The 22,002-nt window shown below is 38.4% G+C and overlaps 3 protein-coding genes across 6 annotated transcripts in view; 1 reads left to right on the forward strand and 2 right to left on the reverse strand.

Moving 5' to 3' along the window:
- Positions 1–3,607, reverse strand: part of ntn5 (netrin 5) — a 33,461-nt gene extending 29,854 nt beyond the window's left edge. The window contains exon 1 of one of the 2 annotated variants that reach the window (XM_067446204.1): positions 3,588–3,607. The gene's annotated coding sequence lies outside the window, so the exon portion shown is untranslated. Of the gene's footprint in view, positions 1–3,304; positions 3,362–3,587 lie in introns of those variants that run through there. The other variant, XM_067446195.1, reaches the window with a different exon arrangement.
- A 4,521-nt stretch (positions 3,608–8,128) lies between these two features.
- Positions 8,129–17,420, reverse strand: cnpy4 (canopy FGF signaling regulator 4). Its single transcript, XM_067446217.1, has 6 exons — positions 17,220–17,420; positions 16,856–16,982; positions 12,597–12,693; positions 12,332–12,454; positions 8,754–8,871; positions 8,129–8,671 (listed from the first exon to the last, which is right to left on the reverse strand). Exons 1-6 carry the CDS (start codon positions 17,302–17,304, stop codon positions 8,568–8,570), a joined length of 654 nt encoding a protein of 217 aa, XP_067302318.1. The 5' UTR covers positions 17,305–17,420; the 3' UTR covers positions 8,129–8,567.
- A 2,612-nt stretch (positions 17,421–20,032) lies between these two features.
- LOC137078689 (calpain-5-like) overlaps positions 20,033–22,002 on the forward strand; it is a 33,833-nt gene continuing 31,863 nt past the window's right edge. The window contains exons 1-3 of one of the 3 annotated variants that reach the window (XM_067446248.1): positions 20,033–20,151; positions 20,905–20,957; positions 21,063–21,325. The gene's annotated coding sequence lies outside the window, so the exon portion shown is untranslated. Of the gene's footprint in view, positions 20,152–20,900; positions 21,326–22,002 lie in introns of all 3 variants that reach the window. The other 2 variants (XM_067446229.1, XM_067446238.1) reach the window with 2 other exon arrangements.

Below are 22,002 nucleotides of genomic sequence, written 5' to 3' on the forward strand. Positions count from 1 at the left end.
TGCTGCTCTTAAATTCCTAAAACGTAACCCTTGGGTATGATGTCGGACAGATGAGAGAGATTTGGCCTGCTTAACACATTTGAACGTTCCTCCTCATGGACGACAGCCAGCCAAGGTTGTACTGAATCCTTGACAAGCGATCCCCGAGATGGGCCTATACGCGTGGGATCCATGTTCTTGAAATGGTCTGATTCAGAATTGTCTGATTTATTACTGCTACGTCCCTGTCCATCATTAATTAATCAATCACTGTCTGTCCGTTCGCTTTCCTCAGAAGAATAGCAGCAGCGAGAACACAATGCGCATTCTCTGGCTCTTCCAAATACCTGATGGAGTTGTTCGAGGGAGATACAAACTTGCTCGTGCTCTCTCGTGCCACACACACACAGTCTGGTTAGCTATCTCTGTGGGGACTCTCCATAGACATAATGGTTTTTATACTGTACAAACTATATTCTATTCCCTTACACTAAACCTACCCATCACACAAAACGTAATGCAATTTCTGTATGATTTTTAAGATTGTATCCGCATGGGGACTTCAATTTAGGTCCCCACAGTGACATGAGTCCCAGTGATATGTGCATTCAGGCTGAAGTCTCCACCAGGATAGAAAAACAAACACACACACACACACACACCTGTTTAGCAATAGCAGCTGCCAGTAACACCTCTGCAAGCTTCCGGTTAATTTCAAATGACCCTCTTACACAAAATTAAAGATGTACAAAGTATGGAAACATTGCTCTTGAATTGATATTAGATCAGCTTTCAGTTTTCAGTGATGAATGTCAAACACTAACATCCTTCAGCATAAGTATAGCTCTATACTCCGGGAACCTGACACACAACCAAAGCAGGTTACAGGGAAAAACACCCCGAAACATTGAAGGAGAGGGAAAATTAGTGTTCAAAATTTTTTAGTTTGCATATTCAGTACAGTTGAACATACAGACAGCTGCGACACTGTTCAATAATTATGACTTTGAGATACGCACATCGTGTGAAGTCTTATTCAAACAGCCAAGCCATATGTAACCTGTGCTTTGAAGTCTACATAAGAATATTCACAGTGCACTCATGTCAGCTTTAACATATGCCTAGGTCCAAGCAAGGATACATGTTTGAATGGGAAAACACATGCATGGCTACATTAGACTGCGGCACAGGGAGAGAAAGAAGGAGAAAAAAGAGAGACACTTTCTCTCTCTCTCTCTCTCTCTCTCTCTCTCTCTCTCTCTCTCTCTCTCTCTCTCTCTCTCTCTCTCTTTTCTCTCTCTCTCTCCCCCTCTCTCCCACGCTATGTGCCCTGGCAGTGAAATCATGAAATATCCCTGCAGGTTTCGTCTCAATGTTGAAAAACAGATGCACATGAAATCGCCGTCCGTGATCCCACTCTCCACTTATGCCAAGCATAACATTCCATGATGAACCTAGGGTGGAACAATTAGCAAAGGGGGTTTCACCCCATTTATCCTTAATTAAACGTTTAAAATAAAGGTTCACCATGTGTTTAGAAGATGCACGAGAGAATGCATCATCCTGTCAAGTATGCTGGCACTCTTTCTATCCATATTCAGATCATCCTTGAAAAAAAAGGAAAAAAGATAACCGGTCATCGCGGGGCCTATCGAGATTTCCTCCCAAATCTATATTTCCACTGTAATCTGTGTTTGAATTGTGCAATGTGATTTAAATCACATGGGATGTGAACTAAGGCGAACCCTATAATGATCATTTAATGAAAAATTCTGTTTTATGGAGCTATAATTACAACCATTTGTGTTTATCAGTTGACCCGACATATGTCACAGAATAACGAGGCATGAAGTGCGCCCGCAGAACAGGGAACGGAAATTGCATTTTTACTCAAATATAACGGTTTCGCAGCTGGCCACCTACATGGCCTTAAGCTGTTATTCTGTATTTTATTTATTTATTTATTTATTTATTTTGCTTTTTTTTACCCAGTTGTTGCATGCTATTGCAAGAAACTGTTTGTGTCACATTATATATGCGTATTAATCCGATGGAAATTATTTTAAAATTGACTTTCTAGATTAGTTTGCATCATTACATTTGGTGAATTCACGGTGATTGGGACACTTTTGCCATTTAGATGACTTGGGGGAAAAATGCACCATAATTATGCACCCTAACAAGACATAAAACACCATTAGCCTACATATAAATAAGAGTTCATTTGAGGAGCACTTTCGTGTTTACAAAATGCCAGATTTGCTGCTTGAACTGCGCGCGCGATTCTGGAAAACATTTTATAATTAAACTACGGCTATAATGAAAACACAATTATCCTTAACATGCAAGGGCATGTGAAAGAATATATTCCTTAACTTACCCTAATGTTTCAGGATTGTTTGACAAGATTTGCGGTGTGCGCGCAGACGAATGGTGTCATTATCCTTAAATTACGCGTAGCCTTCCGGCAGAACAATTAGGTACAATTCACAGATCATCCAACCCATCCGCAACTGACAGGTACAGGTTCCTGAGCCCTGACTATCGCAATGAATCACTGCTTTCACAGGCCTGTGTTTAACATCGCTTTATGTTAAAGGAGCCTAAATATTGAGTCGTGCACTAGCGCTTAAAAGAAAGAACATTATAGGGCATATAGCCTATAAAATGCAGATCTATAAAAGCAATATTTACCAATAATAGTAATAATAATAGGCCTAATAATATAGAAATACAATAAGTGTTCATTTATTTGCAAATGGCTTGCTTTATTTAATATTAGGAAGTATGCATTTGAATTATGCAGAACTATGTTTATTTATCTAGTTACATTTTTAACCTTTTTTATTTCTTTATTTCTTTTTTTACAGGACAACAACTGACAATATATGGAAGACTACGGATTCCTTGGTGAATTTTTTTTTAAACTGCATACAAATTCTGTTAATAAAAAACAAATAAAAATAGGTTTAAATGATTAATTGCTGTAATGGTTAAATGGTTGAGATTATAACAATAAACCCTGCTTGATGTTGCCTAAAGAAAATTAAACTTGCTATGTCCCTATTTTTTTTCGTTGGATTTTTAAAATGAAAATATACATGCTTGTATATTTTCATTTAAAAAAATCAAAAGGGAAAAAAAATCGTGTCGTTTATTTTAAAGAACAAATTTGCGTATGCTACTTTAGCACTATCCCCGGTTAAGACTCATCAACAGCTCAGTGTGTTATTCTAAATTTAAATCCCAAGCAGTCCTGAACAAGCCTGTTTTAATTTAGCCATAGAAAAGGTGCACATGCACGAGCAAAAGTGAGTTTACCTACCATGTGCGTGTCAATGCGGGTTGCCAGTGTAGCCGCGTCCTGGTTGATCAATAAGAGCACGACAAGTGGACAGATATTCTCAGGCGGGGCAGCGCGTTCGGTGCGCGCGGCAGGGTTTACGTATCACCCTGACGTCAACTCCTTCACAGGCACAAGACACACACACACACACACACACGGGGTGCCATGCATTAAGCACATTAAGAGTGTAAAGCACAAACTCCCCTGGTTTTCTGACTCTTCAGCTGAGAAAATATCACCTAGGGCAATTTTGGTTACGCACCGTGATCTTGAACTTGTACCCTCGCGGGCGTCAATTCAAAGTTCAGTGCGCAATTGAAACACCACTTTGGGTAACCCCCGCAGGATCGAGGCGCTCCCTCTCTGGAGAGGATCTAAAGCTGACACATATGGAAAAAGTGTGTAAGGGTGAGGCAAGGGGAGAGAGTGAAAAAAGAACAACTGAATTGAAAGGGGAAACAAAAGAAACTCTCCCAGAGCAGTCCTATAAAACTGATTGATGACTTCCCCGGAGGACTGTTTCCCAGGTGTATGGCTGTGTGTGCCCGTATCAGAGCATGCAGTTTAAAAGGGTTGATGTTTTTGGACGCTTGTCAAGTACAACAACACTTAATTGAGGGATGAACTGGTACAATTGAGCATATCGCATATTCTTGGCATTCTTTCACCACACAGATCAGATTGGCTGGGGAGCTACAACACACAAAAGTGTCTGCTGGATCTATTACACCATGTGATATTGAAAGCAGGCTGGAGAAGGTCCAGAGTGTTGGAGAGAAGTGAGCGGCAAGAGCAAATGTCACCAAAAAGAGGTGAGAGCTACTGTGGTCTGACTGCAAAAGCGTTCGGAAAATACTACAATGGCACTTCATTTGTCAGTGTTGTCAAGTTATGGATTTCATTTATTGTTCAAAGCCTAGCGCTTGAGTATTAGCCTTTGATTGCAATTAGAGGTTCTGTAACCTCTTTAAATATTAAAACCAGCTTTAGTCATTTATCACCGCGTTTTTTCTCCTTCATCTTTTGTTGTCTCAACTCGTCTCATTTCATCCTTAATTAGGTTTGGAGTATTTGATGATGCAAACAGTGCAAACTGTGTTTGATTGTGAAGCAGCTGCTCGTGAGAGCTTTGTTTTTCCTAGAGACGAAAGGAAGTCTGAATGCTTGGCATAATTTGTGTTTTGATTTCGAATGAAACACGTCATAATTCATTCCGTGGATACACATTTCATAAATGTTTGGATCAAGCATCACATGGAATAAAATTCAACATTTGAGGAGTTAACGGTGCCAGAAAAATATGTAGTTTAATATAAAATGGCAAGAATTCAGGCTCAGGCAAATATTACATTATCTAAATGATCTTAATTAATTAAAATAGATGTTGAAACCATTCAATCACATTTTTTAGTTGTACTTGTACAGAATCCAGAGAGTATTAATGGGAGGGTGCTGAATAAAGAGTTGTCACGAGTACAAATGACTATTTGAATTGATATTTTTGTCCTGTTAACAATCACTCTTAACAGTTCATGACTGTTCTGATACAGGCACATTATTACCAGATTAATATTCTAAATAATGTGCAGTGTGTGCCTGCAGAACGGTTTCTTTTCAAAACTATATTGTAGCGCTACCCTGCTATCCAGTGCATGCATTAAAGGTAATGTTCACACTGACACTGAGTCATATGATGCAGGTATAGGACTGATCAAAAAAAAGAAGAAGAACGAGCTGTGATAATACAAAAATGACCTATGCTTATGGACAGGAATAAATGACCGAGAACAAAAGAACTGCGCTTGTGGTAAGTCATGCATGTGTGATTAATAATGTTTAAAAGAATGTGTAGTAAAGCTAATGACTGCAATTGGTCATAGAAGTCATTAGCAGCTAGCCCTGGGAATTAAGGAAGTTTATTGAACAAACCCTTTGAAATTAAAATACTTTAGGGAAAGTGGAAAAAGTGCACTTTAGGAGATTCAAATACACAACCCATTGATTTAAAGGTACACGCTGTATCTCTAGTAAATTAAACTGCAAACATTTTGCTGAAGAACGTTTTGTTTGTGCTTCTGCTCTGCATTACTGTGCACGGATGAATATGAGCCTTGACTATAGATAATGGGTTACAATGAACTCTGTTAGAGCTACATATGGTAATTTATCTGCTCAATAAAGTACCTTACTCCCCCTTTGAGAAATAAAAACACCATCTCCGCATCGTTTTGAACAACGTTTCAAATCTCTCAGGTCTCGCCATCTCCAAAAGCCAAGACAATGTTGATTCTTGTTTTATTACGAGCTCTGTCTTGTTCTCCTTTCACCAGCAGACTCTCCTCTGTACAGCGTTTGTTTAAAACAGGTGGTTCGCCGGTTGTAGATTTAGCTCAACCCTTCTCATTCGTTGTGACAACTAACCCCTGCCATTTCCACACCAGACACGCTAAACTAGCCAGAGCAACAGAGACACATGGGTGAGTGCTTTATATACTCTATTTCCCACGGAAACCACCCCGGCAAGGGCTGTTTAAGTCCACTTTTAGACATACACTCGCAAACTTCCCTATAGCACTTCTGCTCAAGGCAATCCCCACCACCATTTTGAAATGCATTCCTCTTCGTCAAGTGTACGAGAGAAGTTTATTTGGACAGAAAAATCTCTCCCTCAATCCCTCGATTTTGACAGAGTCTACTCAACACGTATACTTCAAGCAGATCCATAGACCACAATGCACCATAACTCTGACGTCATAGCATATCTTATTTAAGTTACCCTCACCCCATGATATTGCTGTTATATTGCCATTTAATACTTGTAGCTACCTTAGGCTGACTGTTTTTTAACATAATTATAGTTTACTGTATTCTTATTTTCATTTGTGTATTTTTTTAATACTTTATATTATAAATATTTTAATATTTAATATTTCTTTATATTTCAAATTGTAACTTCCCAAGCATACATACAGGCCTATAGAATGGTTTATAAAAAAAATATTAGGAAAAAATAAATAATCAACTAGGCTATTGATTAATCTTAATCAAGTGAATGATTGAACATTTAAAGGGTTGCAAGGTAAACAATGACAGGTGCGCAAATGAACGAGATAGAGAGAAGTTGCTCATACATGGGCTGTGTTTAAGTTCAGTTTTTATGCCTTTCCCTCCATTATGATGAGGAACGCACTGGCGAGTGATGCAGGAATGCAATTTCCCCCAAAAACCATTCAGACAGGTCTAAAATATAAACACTGAATCATGAACCAGGACAGGACGAAAATATCGAAGGATTGATGATACTTGGAGGTTTTGAGATGTCATAAACTGTCTCTGTTAAAGCAGAAAAATAAACAGAACTTGCCGAACTTTATTAAGCAATCTCTATTTTAGACTGGAGTAAGTGTGCTGGAGCCCCGATTTTTAAATGTTGGACATATTTAACATGATATTATTTGTCAATTTATGGCAGTAAATCATAAATCAGCAAACAGTGTTTTTTAAATACATTTGACTGCTATTAAATCCTAATTGTTTATCATATCCACCTCACTGGTCACTGATATAAAACTTGTGTCACACAAGTAGAACACTACATAAGACTTAACCCCTGAAAGTGATGTAGACACAATATCGTGTTATTTAATTGGACACAGGATGGCTTTCGGCCTAAAACTGCTCCAGGTGAGGCTCGAACTCAACCTCGGCATTGCTCTGCTGTGTACTGCTGTATAAGTACCGCGCGCTGGCCGATTGCGCCACTGGAGCTTCGGATGCGCATTTCAACGCAATCTGAGGATCTGATCATAATAACAATAGAACTGGAGGCATGTTTCTAAAACTTCAAAAGGGATCGTAACCCACTCTCACTAGTGATGCTGCCACACACAAAGGCATCAGTTGTCGGTGTATTCACACGGACAGTTTATCATCTGGACCAGTTTATGAATGAACTTGTTTCTTAGTTTATGTTTTATGACTGGAGCTCTACTGCCCCCTTGTGGTGTCTAATAAGTCCCTTTTTTTAGCCGCCATTGTATTTTCCCTTAAAACCAAAACCCATGCTTAATAGTTAACTAATAATGGGCAAGTGTTACATTGAACTCTATGGGCTTTTTTTTAATTATTGTATGCGTGTTATACATGACGCTACTTTTCGGACCTAGAGCATTATTCACTTGCCATGAACTTATGGTGACATTTCATGCACATCATATTGCTTTTGCCAATTGGGGTCAACAATAATGGATACAAAATATCATATTGTTTTACTTTTTTTGGGGGGGGGGGGTGTTAAATATTAAAGTTAATAGAACGTCTGATGAATAGCATTTTGCTTTAAAAAACGCCCTGCAACTTAATTGCTTACATAATTAAATATATAGTTTGCATAATTTCTCTGGTCTGAGGATAGTCACTGAAGTTTTTAAATTATTGGCTTACCACTTAAAGGCTCTAATTCAAAGCAACGGACACATAACCCAACCCTGAGACCCTAGAGACAATTGCATCAAATCCCTTAATTAAAGGGCCCTTATTAATAATAGCCCTTTGATTATAAATAAGTTTTTATGGTATCTGGACAATTGTGTTATTTATGAAATGCAACCCGGGAAACTTGATTTTGACACAATTGCATACGGGATGTTGAGAACTTCCACACCGAGTTGATGACTAGAGGAGGACATGCATTTTAAAACTGAGTTCGAGTGAACACTTATTTGACACATGATGATATGATTGGTTTTCATCTTGAAAAGACTCCTCGAAGGACTTCGTCCACAAATGAAGACACACTCATGATTTATAGCAACAATGCACCATTTAAAAAAAATATGGCATATTACATAATGAGAAAAATATTTTAAAAGTACCTCAAAATACAAAAATCATAACACCATCGGTTTGGTTTGTGCATAGATATGCAGTAACGATAAATACTATTAATTTCCCAATCTGGTCTACCTGTAAAAAGTGTTAGTGTTATATTTGCTCTAACACACAAGACAGTATACAATAAAAGGCACATTCTGTAAAACTGCACAAAAATAGAAAATTAAAATATCTGCATGGACAAGGAGGTAAAACATCAAGGACTTCACATCCCATGATTTTGGAAAACGTTGACAGTTCATTTCCGTGAATGCTCATGCAGATGCTCGAGAAAATGCTTCCTTTGATGTTTCTTTGGTGTGCTTTGTGCAAATACGTCATCTAGGCTGTAACGCATTCATCTCTGCTTTCACAGTTCTCCTGCGTCGTGGCTCTGTTTTCCATCCGTTCCCTCACTCTCTTCTTTAGATCGCTTCATTCCCGTGTCACCTTTCCATACCTCATTAAGGCACTCTGAAAGAGATGGAAAATGAGGCGCCTTGATGTGTGTTTAAGTGTGTGTTTGTCAGGAAGGATCCGATTGGGTATTTACTACCTTGGTCCGAGTCTCTGAGGACATGGGTTGCACAGAAGAATCGTTCAAGTTTCTCTTCTTGATGATGAAAGTACCAGTTCTCCACAACCTCTTCATGCTCTTCTAACATGGTCTCACACTGTAAAAAAGACAACATCGACAACATACTGACCCCAAAGAATTTTGATTTGGATATCCAGATGTATGCTATAACTACCATTAAAATATTTATTAACTTCAAGCCGGCATTTTCAAGATAAACTTAAAAATTCCCAGCCCCCCTAAATCTCCATCATATATTTACAACGATTCATGACCGCCTCAGTCACCTTTAATACTCGTATGAAACTGGCGGCAGGCTTTGGCCTCCCCGTATTTTAGTCTGCATTATTCGCCGTGTTCTTCAAACCGTAGCAGCGCTGCCCAGTGTCAGAAGCTCAGCACAACATGTGTGCATTTATTGATGGATTGTTATGATATCTGCATCTGTGTAGTTCTTTGTCATAAATGCATTTCACGTAATATGATGCAGGAGCAATTCAAGACCGTTTCCCATCCACTGTCAAATCTGAGCAGTGTTCATTTAGACAGAAAATTTTATTTAGTTTTCACAAGTCTGTATAGTATTTTAAATCACCTGAATTGTTTTTGATTTTAGGCATTTTAGTCGACTAAAATCAAATGAGTTTAGTTTAATTGTAATGCATTAATTGAGGATGTAAGCATTACATAACCGACTGTTATTGAATACATGTCAAAAGTGACATTTTGACACCACTGAGCGGTTTTGACAGTTCAAGTGCAAAAATACAAGAGAGCTCAATTTTTTTGTTTTTTAAGAACATCTATATGGTTTTTATAATGTTGTATTTCTGTTTTAGTATATCAAGTTAAGCTAAAGCTTCAAATAAGTTTAAGTTTATTTATTTTTATTTAAGTTAACATTTGTTTAATTTCAAGTAATTCATATTTTTAATGGTTTTAGTAAACTATTATAACCCTGAAACTTTATTGAATAATGTGTCAAATTCTGTTCTTAGTTTTTCCTTCTGACTATGAATTAAATGGGAATTAAATTAAATACAGTTTATTGTAAAACAAAAAACGAATATATAATGCGTGACGTTTAATTATAAACAAGCTCAAAATGACTCTTATTTTGAAATGCCTTACTACTGCAGTTGCTTATTCAAGCTCAGATGAGGGAGATAAAATATGCAGTAACAACTGTCTAAAACATATTACTATATAAACATAATGTAAACATTGTCATTATTCATCCGCATTAGTTCATAAACAATTGCCTGGCATAAATGTGCGCTATTCATTGATTGCAAACTGCTCTTGCGAAGCATCATGCTTTCCTGCCGTTAGAGCCGCACTTTACAAATTCAGATGAGCACATCTATTATACAGGACATCAGTTCTGACGGGATCTCTTCCCTAATCGTCCCTCCCAAACATTTTCATCTTGTTTTTATTCGTTGGCAAAAATGACAGTAGATTTTTATCATAGTTTTTGTCCTCCAAAACTAATTTAGTTATAGGTTTTAAATTAGTTATGGTGTCATTTTTGTCTTGCCAGCGCATCACCCGCATAACAGAAAATGTGCAAAAAGGCAGGATGTGGGCGGAGCTGAGGTGACACGATGACTAACAGACAGCGGATAAATGGCCATCCACCTGTCACTCAAAGTTGCCACACCCTTAATTATGCAGAACTTTAAGGCTTAATATAATATAAGTCATTTGCTTATAAAATAATACACACCTCTCCCAGTTGTCATGAAGGGCAAAATTACCCGTGAAGACCAAAACCACAATTTGTACCAGGCTTTAAACATGTTTTTTTTTTCTGCTGTAAATTTGGGCATTTTTAAAGGTCCCGTTCTTCGCGATTCCATCTTTCAAACTTTAGTTAGTGTGTAATGTTGCTGTTAGAGCATAAATAATACCTGTAAAATTATAAAGCTCAAAGTTCAATGCCAAGTGAGATATTTTATTTAACAGAAGTTCCCTTTCAAAGCCTACAGCGAACGGCCGGTTTGGACTACACCCCTGCACTTCCTGCTGTAATGACGGAACTAAAACCGTCTGTTGACAAACCCTCCACAAGAACACGCAAATTCGGGGGTGTTGTCCTTTTGCTCTCGCAGGTCGAGAATAGGAAGCGTTGTTTTTGTAGAGTGTGTTTGTCACCATGCCATTGAAACGCTGTTATTTTCATCCCGGAGTCAAATCACCTTTGTTTGGCCTTCTCACGGACGCTGTACGTAGAGATCAATGAAACTATGTGCAGCACATTTCGCTGAGGACTGCTTCCTCAATCTCAATCAGTTTAATGCCGGATTCGCAGAAAGATTATTCTTAAAAGACCACGCAGTTCCCTCTTTGTCTGGAGAAGGCGTTGTTATGGACCACAACCGGTAACTGTATTTTATTATTTAAGTTGGTCCGTTTAACAGTTTATCTAACTCATGACACAAAGTGCAACGCTGTTTAGCTTTGTTAACTAACGTTAGATGGTAATTGAAACTAATCCGAAAAACTTAGCATATAAAAGTGTAGTAATTCATTCAGACACCATCGATTGTTGGTGTTTGTAATGATCAGTTTAAACTACTGAATAGACAGCTTACCATTCTGAAACATCCTGCAAAAGTCTTTCCTGAGCAGGTTGTAATCGATCCTCTTCGATATGCTCCGGGTCTGATTCCGGCTCAAATTGATAAGGCAATATAGACAATTTTTGCAATAACATTGAGCGCGTTATGGTAAGAGGCGGGACCTTTCCGGGCAAAGTGTGCTAAGCTGCTGTCCAATCACAACACGGGAAGTGCTGGCCTAATCAGAACTCGTTACGTGTTTCTGAAGGAGGGACTTCATAGAACAAGGAAATCATCAGGCCGTTTTTAGGACAGAGGAAACAGCACTGTACAGATCAGTAAATTGTGTGAAAAATACTGTTTTTTTACACGCGAAACATGAACTCATGTTATATTGCACACTGAAAACATACTCAAAGCTTCGAAAACACGCAAAGAACAGGACCTTTAACATGAGGCTCAATGAGATTCTGCTCCTTCTGGAGTCTGTCCCTAGTGGCCAGTCGATGAACTGCAGTTTAAGTCACTTCTGTATTGGCTTCAACAGAAACTGGGGGAGGTTGCCGCTTGGTTAAAAGTGTTTGTTTTCAGGTGACAGAAATCCTCCACTAAAGCATGGCACATTTTCCATGTTATCTTTATTAGAGTTAAAAATAGTGTTTAAAACTTTATATAGTTTTACAATATTTTATCTAGACAATTACATTAATATAAAGTTTGTCTATATTCTTTAAAACTATTAGGAAAAATTAAACTATTAGGAATTAATTCAATATTCGGGGATTGACTTAATAGGTGGAACCTACTGTATTGTTCATGTCTATTCTAGTATACAAACAATATATTAAAATATTTTTTTGAAATCATACCCTCATAATATTGAAATCCTAGAATCGCCTCTGACTTCAACTAATAGCGATACATCATCTGAGAACATGAAAACTTGCAACTCCATCACCTACAGCTGTTTCTTTGTGTGTGAATGTGTATTACCTGTCTCTTCATGTCCGCCACCTCCACTGATGGTTCATCCCATAGTTCGTAAGGGACACCCAGCTCTACCTTCACGCCCTTATCCACCAGGTTCTTAAGTGTGTTCATGGTTTGACTTGTGCCCTGACAAACACAGCAGTCGAAAATCAACCATCAATAGTCTGCAAACAAAGATCAACACTTTCACAGTATCTCTTTAAATGAGATCGGACAGAATTTCATGCAATCGAGGACTGGGGAAATAGTGCCAAGGTGAGCTTAATACTTTGGCATAGCGAAGGCTTCCTGGTCTCTCAGCATGGACTTTATACTGCAGAATTCTTTCACAGATGTTGTCCATGGCCTCAGTGAGTCGTGTCTCTCTGAAAACAAATAAATCGTTATAATGCCAACAGGAGGGAGAACATCAATAGATTTACATTTTTTCCTAAACTTCAGGGTTCCCTCTCTTTCTTCCGCTCTCTCTCTCTCTCTCGGGATATAAACGACTCCATTTTTTTAGATGTTTTGAGAATGACATCACTCGCAGAAATACAATTTCTTGATATGAATTATAGTAAAAACTGTAATTATTAATATCTTTAATTGTATTTTCACTAGTGAAATGTCACCATAGGCTGCCATTCAAATTCAATTGTTGATATCAAGAATTGATTTCTTAGTTGAAATTCCAAGTACACATATCAGAATTACAATTCTTACTTGTAATTTTTTTTTAATTTTTTTAATTTTTAATATCAATAATTATGTGAATTATGTGGTAACTAGTAAAAATATAAATTCCTGATATATAATTGAGTAATTTCACTATTTGAAATGTAAGTTCTTGATATCTGTAAACGTATTTCAACATGTTACATTTGTTATTTCTTGTTTTAAAATTGTTTTAAAAACATTTTCTTTATGGAGTTTTAACATTAACCATTACAATTCTTCCCCCATCCCCCTTGACTAAAAAAGAAGAAAAAAAATACATAAATGACATATTCCAGCATTGATAAGGAAAGAATCAAACATTCAGTTTTTGTTCAGTCCATAAGTTATCTTTAAACGTGAGAGGCTTAACAGCAGCTATGAAACACATAAAAAAATAAACCACATAAAAACTTATACAAGAGGGACATCTTTACAAAATACATAATTACACATCCCAAGAATATAAAAAAATAGGAGCACATACTCATTTGTTATTTCTAATATCTGAAAATGTGTTTCTATTAGGGCCGGGACTTTAACGCGTTAATTTTAACGCGTTAACTGTCACCTTTGGCTTGGCTTGCTCAGTTGGGGACACTAAAAATATGATTAAAGTTATTTAACTTATTATACAAATAAAATGTATGAATTAGGTCTTATTTAATTCTATAAACTATAATACTGATCTGCCAACATTGTCGCTATATGATAAATTAAAATAAGCTGATAACATCACTGTTTTCTCCAGTACGACCAAATCTAATTTTGTCGCAATATTATCCTGTTTGACACTGTCAAGCTGCTTTGACACAATCGTGATTGTAAAAGCGCTATATAAAATAAATAACAATTTTAACCACACTTATTTTTGCACCACGGAACGTTTTTCAATGAATGAGTTTCGACAGACCGATTATACCGAAACACCAACTAGCGCTCACTGTTGTCGTGACTCGTGACTCGAAAAAACAAACCATAGTGAACATGAGCGAAGAAGCTGATGAGACCGCTTTGCTTGGCCCCGTGGATGGGAAATTTTGGGAAAACTAAAGGATGGAAGCGTCGACAAGAGCATGGTTGTGTTAAAGCTATACAACAAGGAATTTGCGTATCACCGCAGCACATCGAGCCTCAAATATCACAAATATGCTTTTGCTACACTTAATGGCAAACATTGCACTGGTATGCTGGACTGAAATAAATAATATTTTGTTGATTAAGATTATGTATTCAGTCATTATTCAATGGTATACTAAAAATCCATGGCTCAATACCACACAAACTTGTGCAGCTCACTCTGACAAAACATCACGTCCCCACCAGGGTTAGACACCTCATCACTGATTATTACAACAACTTCAGGATGAGAACCTCATCAGGGGCAGTGACATCAGGCTGGCACAAGATTGAGATCGGTATCATTACAGGCTGTACCATCTCTGTAATTCTGTTCTCCCTGGCCATGAACATGCTCATAAAGTCTGCTGAACCAGAGTGCAGGGGGCCCAAGACGAAGTCAGCTCAACGGCAGCCACCGAAAAGAGCATTTATGGATGACCTCACTGTCACCACAGAGTCAGTACCAGGCTGCCGATGGATTCTAAAGGGTCTCGAAAAGCTAATGGAGTGGGCACGGATGCGTTTTAAACCAGCAAAGTCTAGATCAATGGTGCTTAAAAGAGGAAAGGTAGATGACAAGTCCCGTTTCAGTGTGGCAGGGACAACTATCCCGACCATCACAGAGAAGCCTGTTAAGAGCTTAGGCAAGGTGTTTGACAGCACCTTGAGGGACGCAGCATCCATCCAGTCAACCTGCACTGAGCTGGATGGATGGCTGAAGTCAGTGGATCGGTCCGGATTGCCAGGGAAGTTCAAAGCTTGGCTATACCAGCATGGCATTCTTCCCAGGATCCTGTGGCCACTCCTCATATATGAAGTGCCAATCTCGACTGTGGAAACCTTAGAGAGGAAGGTCAGCAGCCACCTCAGAAAATGGCTGGGGGTTCCAAAAAGTCTAAGTAGCATCGCACTCTATGGGCAGCGCAACAAACTGCAACTGCCACTCAAGTCCTTGGAAGAAGAGTTCAAGGTAACAAGAGCCAGGGAAGTGTTGCAATATAGACTCAAGAGATGCAAAGGTGGCAAAGGCTGGAATTGAAGTTAGGACTGGCCGGACGTGGAAGGCTGAGGGGGCTGTTCAACAAGCAGAAGCAAGATTACATCACAACAAGGAGTGTTGTGTAGGAGTGGTAACAAGAGGCAGGGCTGGACTGGGTTCCTTTTCAACTCCCCATATTGACACCACCAAAGGGAAGGAAAGGAGTCACCTAGTCCAGGAGGAGGTGAGAGCAGTGGTCGAGGAGGAGAGAACCTGCAGGACAGTGGGAATGAGGCAACAGGGTGCCTGGATACGATGGGAGAATGTGATTGAGAGGAAGGTGACATGGGCAGAGCTGTGGAAGGCAGAGCCACAGCGGATCAAGTTTCTCATCCAGGCGGTTTATGATGTGCTTCCCAGCCCATCAAACCTTCATACATGGGGCAAGGTGGAGTCACCAGCATGTCCACTGTGCTCCAGGCGTGGAACACTAGAGCACATCCTGAGTTGCTGCCCAAAGGCACTGGGAGAGGGGAGATATAGGTGGAGACATGATCAGGTGCTGAAGGCCATCGCTGAAGCCATTGCTGCAGGAGTCGAGTGGGCCAAGCGCTCCTGTCTCTCCAGAAGTAAGAAAGCCATCACCTTCATCAGAGCTGGAGAGCAGCCAAGACCAGCTGCAAAAACATCTGCAGGCATCTTGGCCACTGCAAGGGACTGGCAGCTGCTGGTGGACCTGGAGAAGCAACTCAAGTTCCCCAACCACATTGCAACCACCACCTTAAGACCAGACATTGTTCTCTTGTCTGAGTCCACCAAACAAGTGGTTCTGTTGGAGCTAACAGTCCCTTGGGAAGATCGCCTGGAAGAGGCCTTTGAAAGGAAGCTCACTAAGTATGAGGGACTGGTCAGTGAGTGTCGGCAAGCAGGATGGAGAGCAAGGTGTCTCCCAGTTAAAGTCGGAAGCAGGGGATTTGCGGCCTGATCCTTGTGCAGAGCCTTCAGTCTGTTAGGCATTGATGGAGGGAGGAGGAGAAGAGCCATCTACAACATCACCGAAGCAGCAGAGAAAGCCTCAAGATGGCTATGGCTCAAGAGAGGAGATCCATGGGGGCAAAGTAGCTAGATTTGCCAACTGGACACAAGCTGGGGTCTGATCAGCCTCAGCTGGGTCGCCTGGATGAGGGTGTATGATGTTGAAAGACCCGAAACACCCAATGATTCCAGGAACATCACTGAAGATGTGTCCAGTAGCATCATTAGATGTATTTGCACAGCATGTGAAAAATTACTTCTCAATGTTCTCAGGTCAAATATTTATATGCAATTAAAATGTGATTAATTTCGATTAATTAATTACAAAGCCTCTAATTAATTAAATTAATTAATTTACTAGTAACAATCATTTTCATGATTTCAGAAATTAACTGTCACTAGTGACAATCAAATTATTGATGTAAAAAAATTACAATTTTACTAGAAGCAATTCAATTGTTGACATCAAGAACAGACATTTACACTAGTGACCATGTAATTATTTATTATTTACTAGTAAGAATTGTATTTCTGATATATGAAACTGGAATTTCAAGAAAATATTTTTTTTTAAGTAAGCAAGCATTTTTAAGTAGTGAAAATGGAGTTGTTGATATCAAGAATTCATATCCTGGGAATGAATAAAAGTCAAAATGGCTTGCCATAGTAGGCTGTGGTATTTCACCAGTACTTACGAAGTGTTGTATTTGATTTTGCGCCTGCGCTTGCCTGTGTCCAAAACTTCTCCAAGCTCCAGAACTTCCTTCGAGCGGCCAGTTTTTGCTAGAGCATCCTGCAACTCCACCGTCAGTAATTTACAAACTATTAAAAAAACAGATGCCATAAAACATTAATAATGCAAAAGCTTCTTAGTAAAAAAAAAAAAATCTGACTGCATAACATGCACGCTTTTTACAGGTAAGTAAAAGGTAGAACTAAAAAAAATAAGTGCACAGTCTGCACAAGTGGAGCATTACATTTTAGGATGTTTATGATAGTTTCTTTTGTCATTCTAAGTTACATTTAACACCCAAGGGGAAACGATAGTTTGTTTCTTACCCTCGCATTTATTCGGCAATCGCTCCTCTTGGTTTGCCAAAACGAGGCTGAACATACAAAGCAAGAAAACAGCAAACATTTCCATAGTGATCTGTTTACAAACTTGGTCTCAATAGGAGTTTAAAGCCACATCGACATGTTGGATGGTCACTTCAGGCTAGTGGAAGTTGTGGAACAGAGCATGCGCACTGCTAAAGCCGATGGCAAACAGTAAACGCGTGATCGATTTAGGCATGGCTAATCGAAAGCTGATCGAGTTTAACAGAAAGTGCTGTTTTAGTGGTCAAAGTAAAGAAAATCTCTTAGAAGACAGTGGAATGAGTGCAACAATAGATTAATTCACCATTTTCATTAACTCTACAGAAACTAATGTGGCGTGCAGAGGTGTTCTAAAAATAAGATGGCATTTTTTGTTGTCTTTTTTTCAAATAAAAATGAATGTCCCAGTTACAGTATTATTCTGTGTGTTTAATAAATTACTTTTCATCGCCTAAATAAAAAAGAAAACAAATGTGATTCATCTATTTTGTATTTTTGTATAAACGATGTACTTAATGTTGTATTTATTAAAACTAAGTAGGCTGAACAATCTCAAGTTAGTTTTTTAAAGCATTCTTTTATTGCAAAAGTAAAGGCAGTGACAATTGAAACAATATATTTTATTTGTGAACTGATGTTCAGCTGTTTTAAATCCCCCCCAAAAAGTGGGTAGTACAGAAATTAGTCTTCCAAACATCATAATTTTGTTCATTCAGGCCTATTTTATATTGTGCAGGAAAACAAGAGGTAGATTTATCGTATGAACCAATCATACTCAATCATAATGAGATGGAGATGGAGGATGAGATGGGGGGGGGGGGGGGCACTGCTTCCTCAAACTCTTTATTTTTAAGTCTTAATGTAAGATCTGATAAGTTCTAATTTACTAACATAAATTGCCTGGGCTAAAATTTATATTTTTAATAGAAAAAAAGATACGTGTTTGTTTAAATAGTTTTAAAAAACATTTAAAAAAATAGCCTACATCCTTTCGAAAAAACTTTTCTGCTGACAAAAAAAGGCATATAAATTTAAACTCAAAATGTATATTATATTATATTTTTATATTATTTAAAAAATAATATTTCCACAAAAAAACACAAATGAAATGTGAGAGAGATTGAGTACTCCTCATTGCCATTGTTGTAGTACATTCTCCACAGGTCAAAACATAAAGGCAGACCAACACAGATGTTTAGTGGCTTAGTGAATCAACTTTACATTACTATTGATAACTATCTATAGCTATAATCCCAATGACCTTTTGGCTGTCAAGAAGACGGATGCAGTGTCTATGTGATCTATTGTTCCACCTGTCCTGTCCTTGAGCGAGTTGAACAAGTTTAAAATGTAAGTGATGTGTATTTATAACCGTGACATGTTATGTAGATTGCATTAACTCAATTGGCTGGCACTTGAGTTTGTAAAATCCATTGGGAAAAGATTAAAATCCTCAGCAGTAGATTGGCTCTTTATTGGTGTCAATATGGCTTTATTGGATTAGCTGTTGGGAATTAGTTAAAGTTTGTGTGCCTTCACAAGGGGTGTGCCCGTCCCTCTTAGGGATTCAGGTGTCAGTGCCACACGTTTATTGACAGCCAATATGGTATGATGAACCTTCTGGTGGATCCGTGAGGGAGGGGGCTGGGGAGCGAAGGACAGAGAATGATGAGAGAGATGACAAATCCAGACGGAGAACTGAGATAAGTACTATGAGAAAGTACAGCGTGAACAAGAAGACCAGATCGTGATTCGTGAGTGAGACTGATTATGCGCATGAATGCATGTGTATGCAGGGGGAGCTGCATGCCTAATTACGAGACTTGGAAAAGAGGAAAAGCCCATGTGTTAATGTGTTAAAGCCCAGAGACACAGGAAGACAGCGATGACGGGACAGGTGGCAGTGAGAGAGGAGTCTCGCTCAGCATATTCCTCTGAGGTTTCAGGGTCAGACAGAGGGCACGAACAAATAGCCACAGAAAAACAAGGGAAAGGGGCAGAAAAAGAGAACTGGTTACATAAGAAAATATACATTGTTGAAGCAAAAGCAAAAGAGTCACACACAGTATATTATCTTTTAAAGCTGGTTCAACGTTCATGGTTGATTTATCTATATTAATGCATTGTTTAAACATTTTGTGGTAAATGGCCCTTTCTGTCTGTAAGGTCTTAACAGGAAAGCTTTCGTTTAATTGTAATCTAGAAGACTGTGTGTGTGTGTGTGTGTGTGTGTGTGTGTGTGTGTGTGTATGTGTGTGTGTGTGTGTGATATAACTGGGGGCTTCACCCTAAATTGAGGTCCCCATGAGAAAACAAATGATCAATAGAAAATGAGAGAATAGTTTGTACAGTATAACACATTGCATCTACGGAGAGTCCCCACAAAGATAGCCAGTGTGTGTGTGTGTGTGTGTGTGTGGGTGTGGTCCTAACCAATATTTATGTTTATGATGACTAAATGTTCCTACAAAGATAGTAATGCCAGTAAATGTTGACCTTGTGACCTATGTATTTTTTTTAAATTAATTATTTTTTTTGTTTTGTTGTTGTGATTGCCAGGGTTGGCAGTGTGTAACAAAGTATATGTTTACCGTTTTACTGTAGCCGTCAAGTAGGCTATCTAGGAGCCCCGCACATGACGTGCAAGAAAAAAAAGTAATAAGTGCGCACCATTTCGTTACCTCGATTTATAAATCGTGCGCACGTTTTAGCCTACTATTTTTTCCTGCATGTCATGTGCAGGGCTCCGTACTTCTCTTCTCTACATTACAACGCTTAAATCGTAGACTACTTTTTACCCCTCGGCATTTAAAACATTCATGTTGTTACCCGTTGTATTTGAACGGAAGAAATCGTCGGAGCTTGAGTGCGCACGTGACTGACGGCGCTAAAAGTAAGTTAATGCTAATGGCGAATTTTAGGATTGATTGATTATTGCGAATGTAAACGTAGGTCATGGCTGCCAGTTGTTATGAACTCAATGTGAAAGGGCGAACTGTTCAAGCCCACTATACGCTTGAATGTCGACATTTGTTTTATAACGTTAATAAGCCTGCGGTATATACAACTAATAGGCCTATAACGTTAGCTTACATTCTTAAAATGTTATGCAGTTTGCTAACTGTTTGTCAACACGCATTTGGTTTTTCCTTATTTTTTGAATACGTTAGATTAGTTTTATTTTTCCCCCCAAATGTTTGCCGCCATGAAGTAGCCTAATTAGTAACTTTGATGTTTTAATGTATTTAATGATTTGATAGAAAGTTTTGAAAATAAAATACAACTATTTCGTACTTGCAGATCCACTAAATTTCCTTGCTGGCTTCTTGACAATTCATAATAATTCACGATGTCATAATTTTTACTTTTAATACCATTAGTACATTAAAAATAAAATACTTTTCTTTGTACTTTTACTTAAGTACACTTAGTACAAAAAGTACTTATACTGGAGTAATATTTTATGTGGGTATTTCATTGAGTAGCCTACCCTGTTTTGTACCGTACTTCATCCACTGGTTTAGGGTAAAAAGCTAGATATTGCACTGTAGGTGTGTGTGTGTGTGTGTGTGTGTGTGTGTGTGTGTGTGTGTGGACACGTCTCAGTATCAGTAATTTTTTGTTATGTCACTGTGTTTTGAGCTAGACTGGCTGGACGGATGGAGTTACATCCATAAACAAACGACTGTCCTCGTGCAGGTACATACCTGCAGATAGAAAGGCACTCAACATAGACAACATTACATATCATGAAGATTTATTAAATATTAATGCCAATGAGTGCCAGAGTATTTACCTATTTAGAAGACCCAAGGATACCCACACCTGGTCTACTGGACAAATCCTGGTTGTCACAGCGACGTCAAACAGAAAGCCAACACCTGCTGCTGATCCTGTTATATTAGACACATGGACTCTGCAAAATGACTGATGGCTGATGTCTTATACTTACCATCCTACACAATACACTGCCAATAACTGCCTTACCTGAAACTGCCTTAATTACTGGATACAGTGTAACAAGGAACATTTCATGCGAAGGCAAAGCAAATAAAGGGGAGGTACAGGTGAGTGCTGTATCTATTTACTACATTTAGGTTTCAGTAGAATGTTTTTGGTCGTTCATACAGTAGTTTGATATCTATAAGCATCATTGTTTAAATGAGAAATATTTTGCATTACAAAAGTATTCAAAACCAGAAACAGTTATTTAAAATTCGTGTTAAAATTAGGCTATGATGGTTATAATTTTAATAATTCCAACCCAGAGGTGAGTCTTTGTTTCAGGTTTTGTGGAGTTACTGAAATGAGATGTTTGAACATGGTTCAGTCCTGCATAGAAGTTACACGGATGAAAAACAATTGCCTTAACAAGGATGTGATTGCCTTACAATTGGCCTCCATATGTGAATCATTAAAATAACTACCTCCTTTCCTGACAGCCCCACTGTCAAGCATAATCATCCTGGTTGTGAATCCGGGGTGAAAATGAGTCCAAGGAATTTTGCTCAATTTGCTCTTTAGTCATAATTCAAAGACATGTGAAATACAAGTAATACTTTGCCCACTCCTCAAAAAAGGAAGAAAGCATTTTGTGTAATAGAAGCAGGAATGAGTGCAATTTTTACCAGGAGAATGATCCCGAATGCAGACTCAAATTTGCATGGAAATTGCTTGAGAACAAAAAGGTGAATGTTCTGCAATTGGCCAGTCAAAACCCTGATCTCAGTCCAACTGATGATCT

This window comes from Pseudorasbora parva, chromosome 1 (assembly GCF_024679245.1).
Source record: "Pseudorasbora parva isolate DD20220531a chromosome 1, ASM2467924v1, whole genome shotgun sequence".
In the NCBI taxonomy this organism is placed as follows: domain Eukaryota; kingdom Metazoa; phylum Chordata; class Actinopteri; order Cypriniformes; family Gobionidae; genus Pseudorasbora; species Pseudorasbora parva.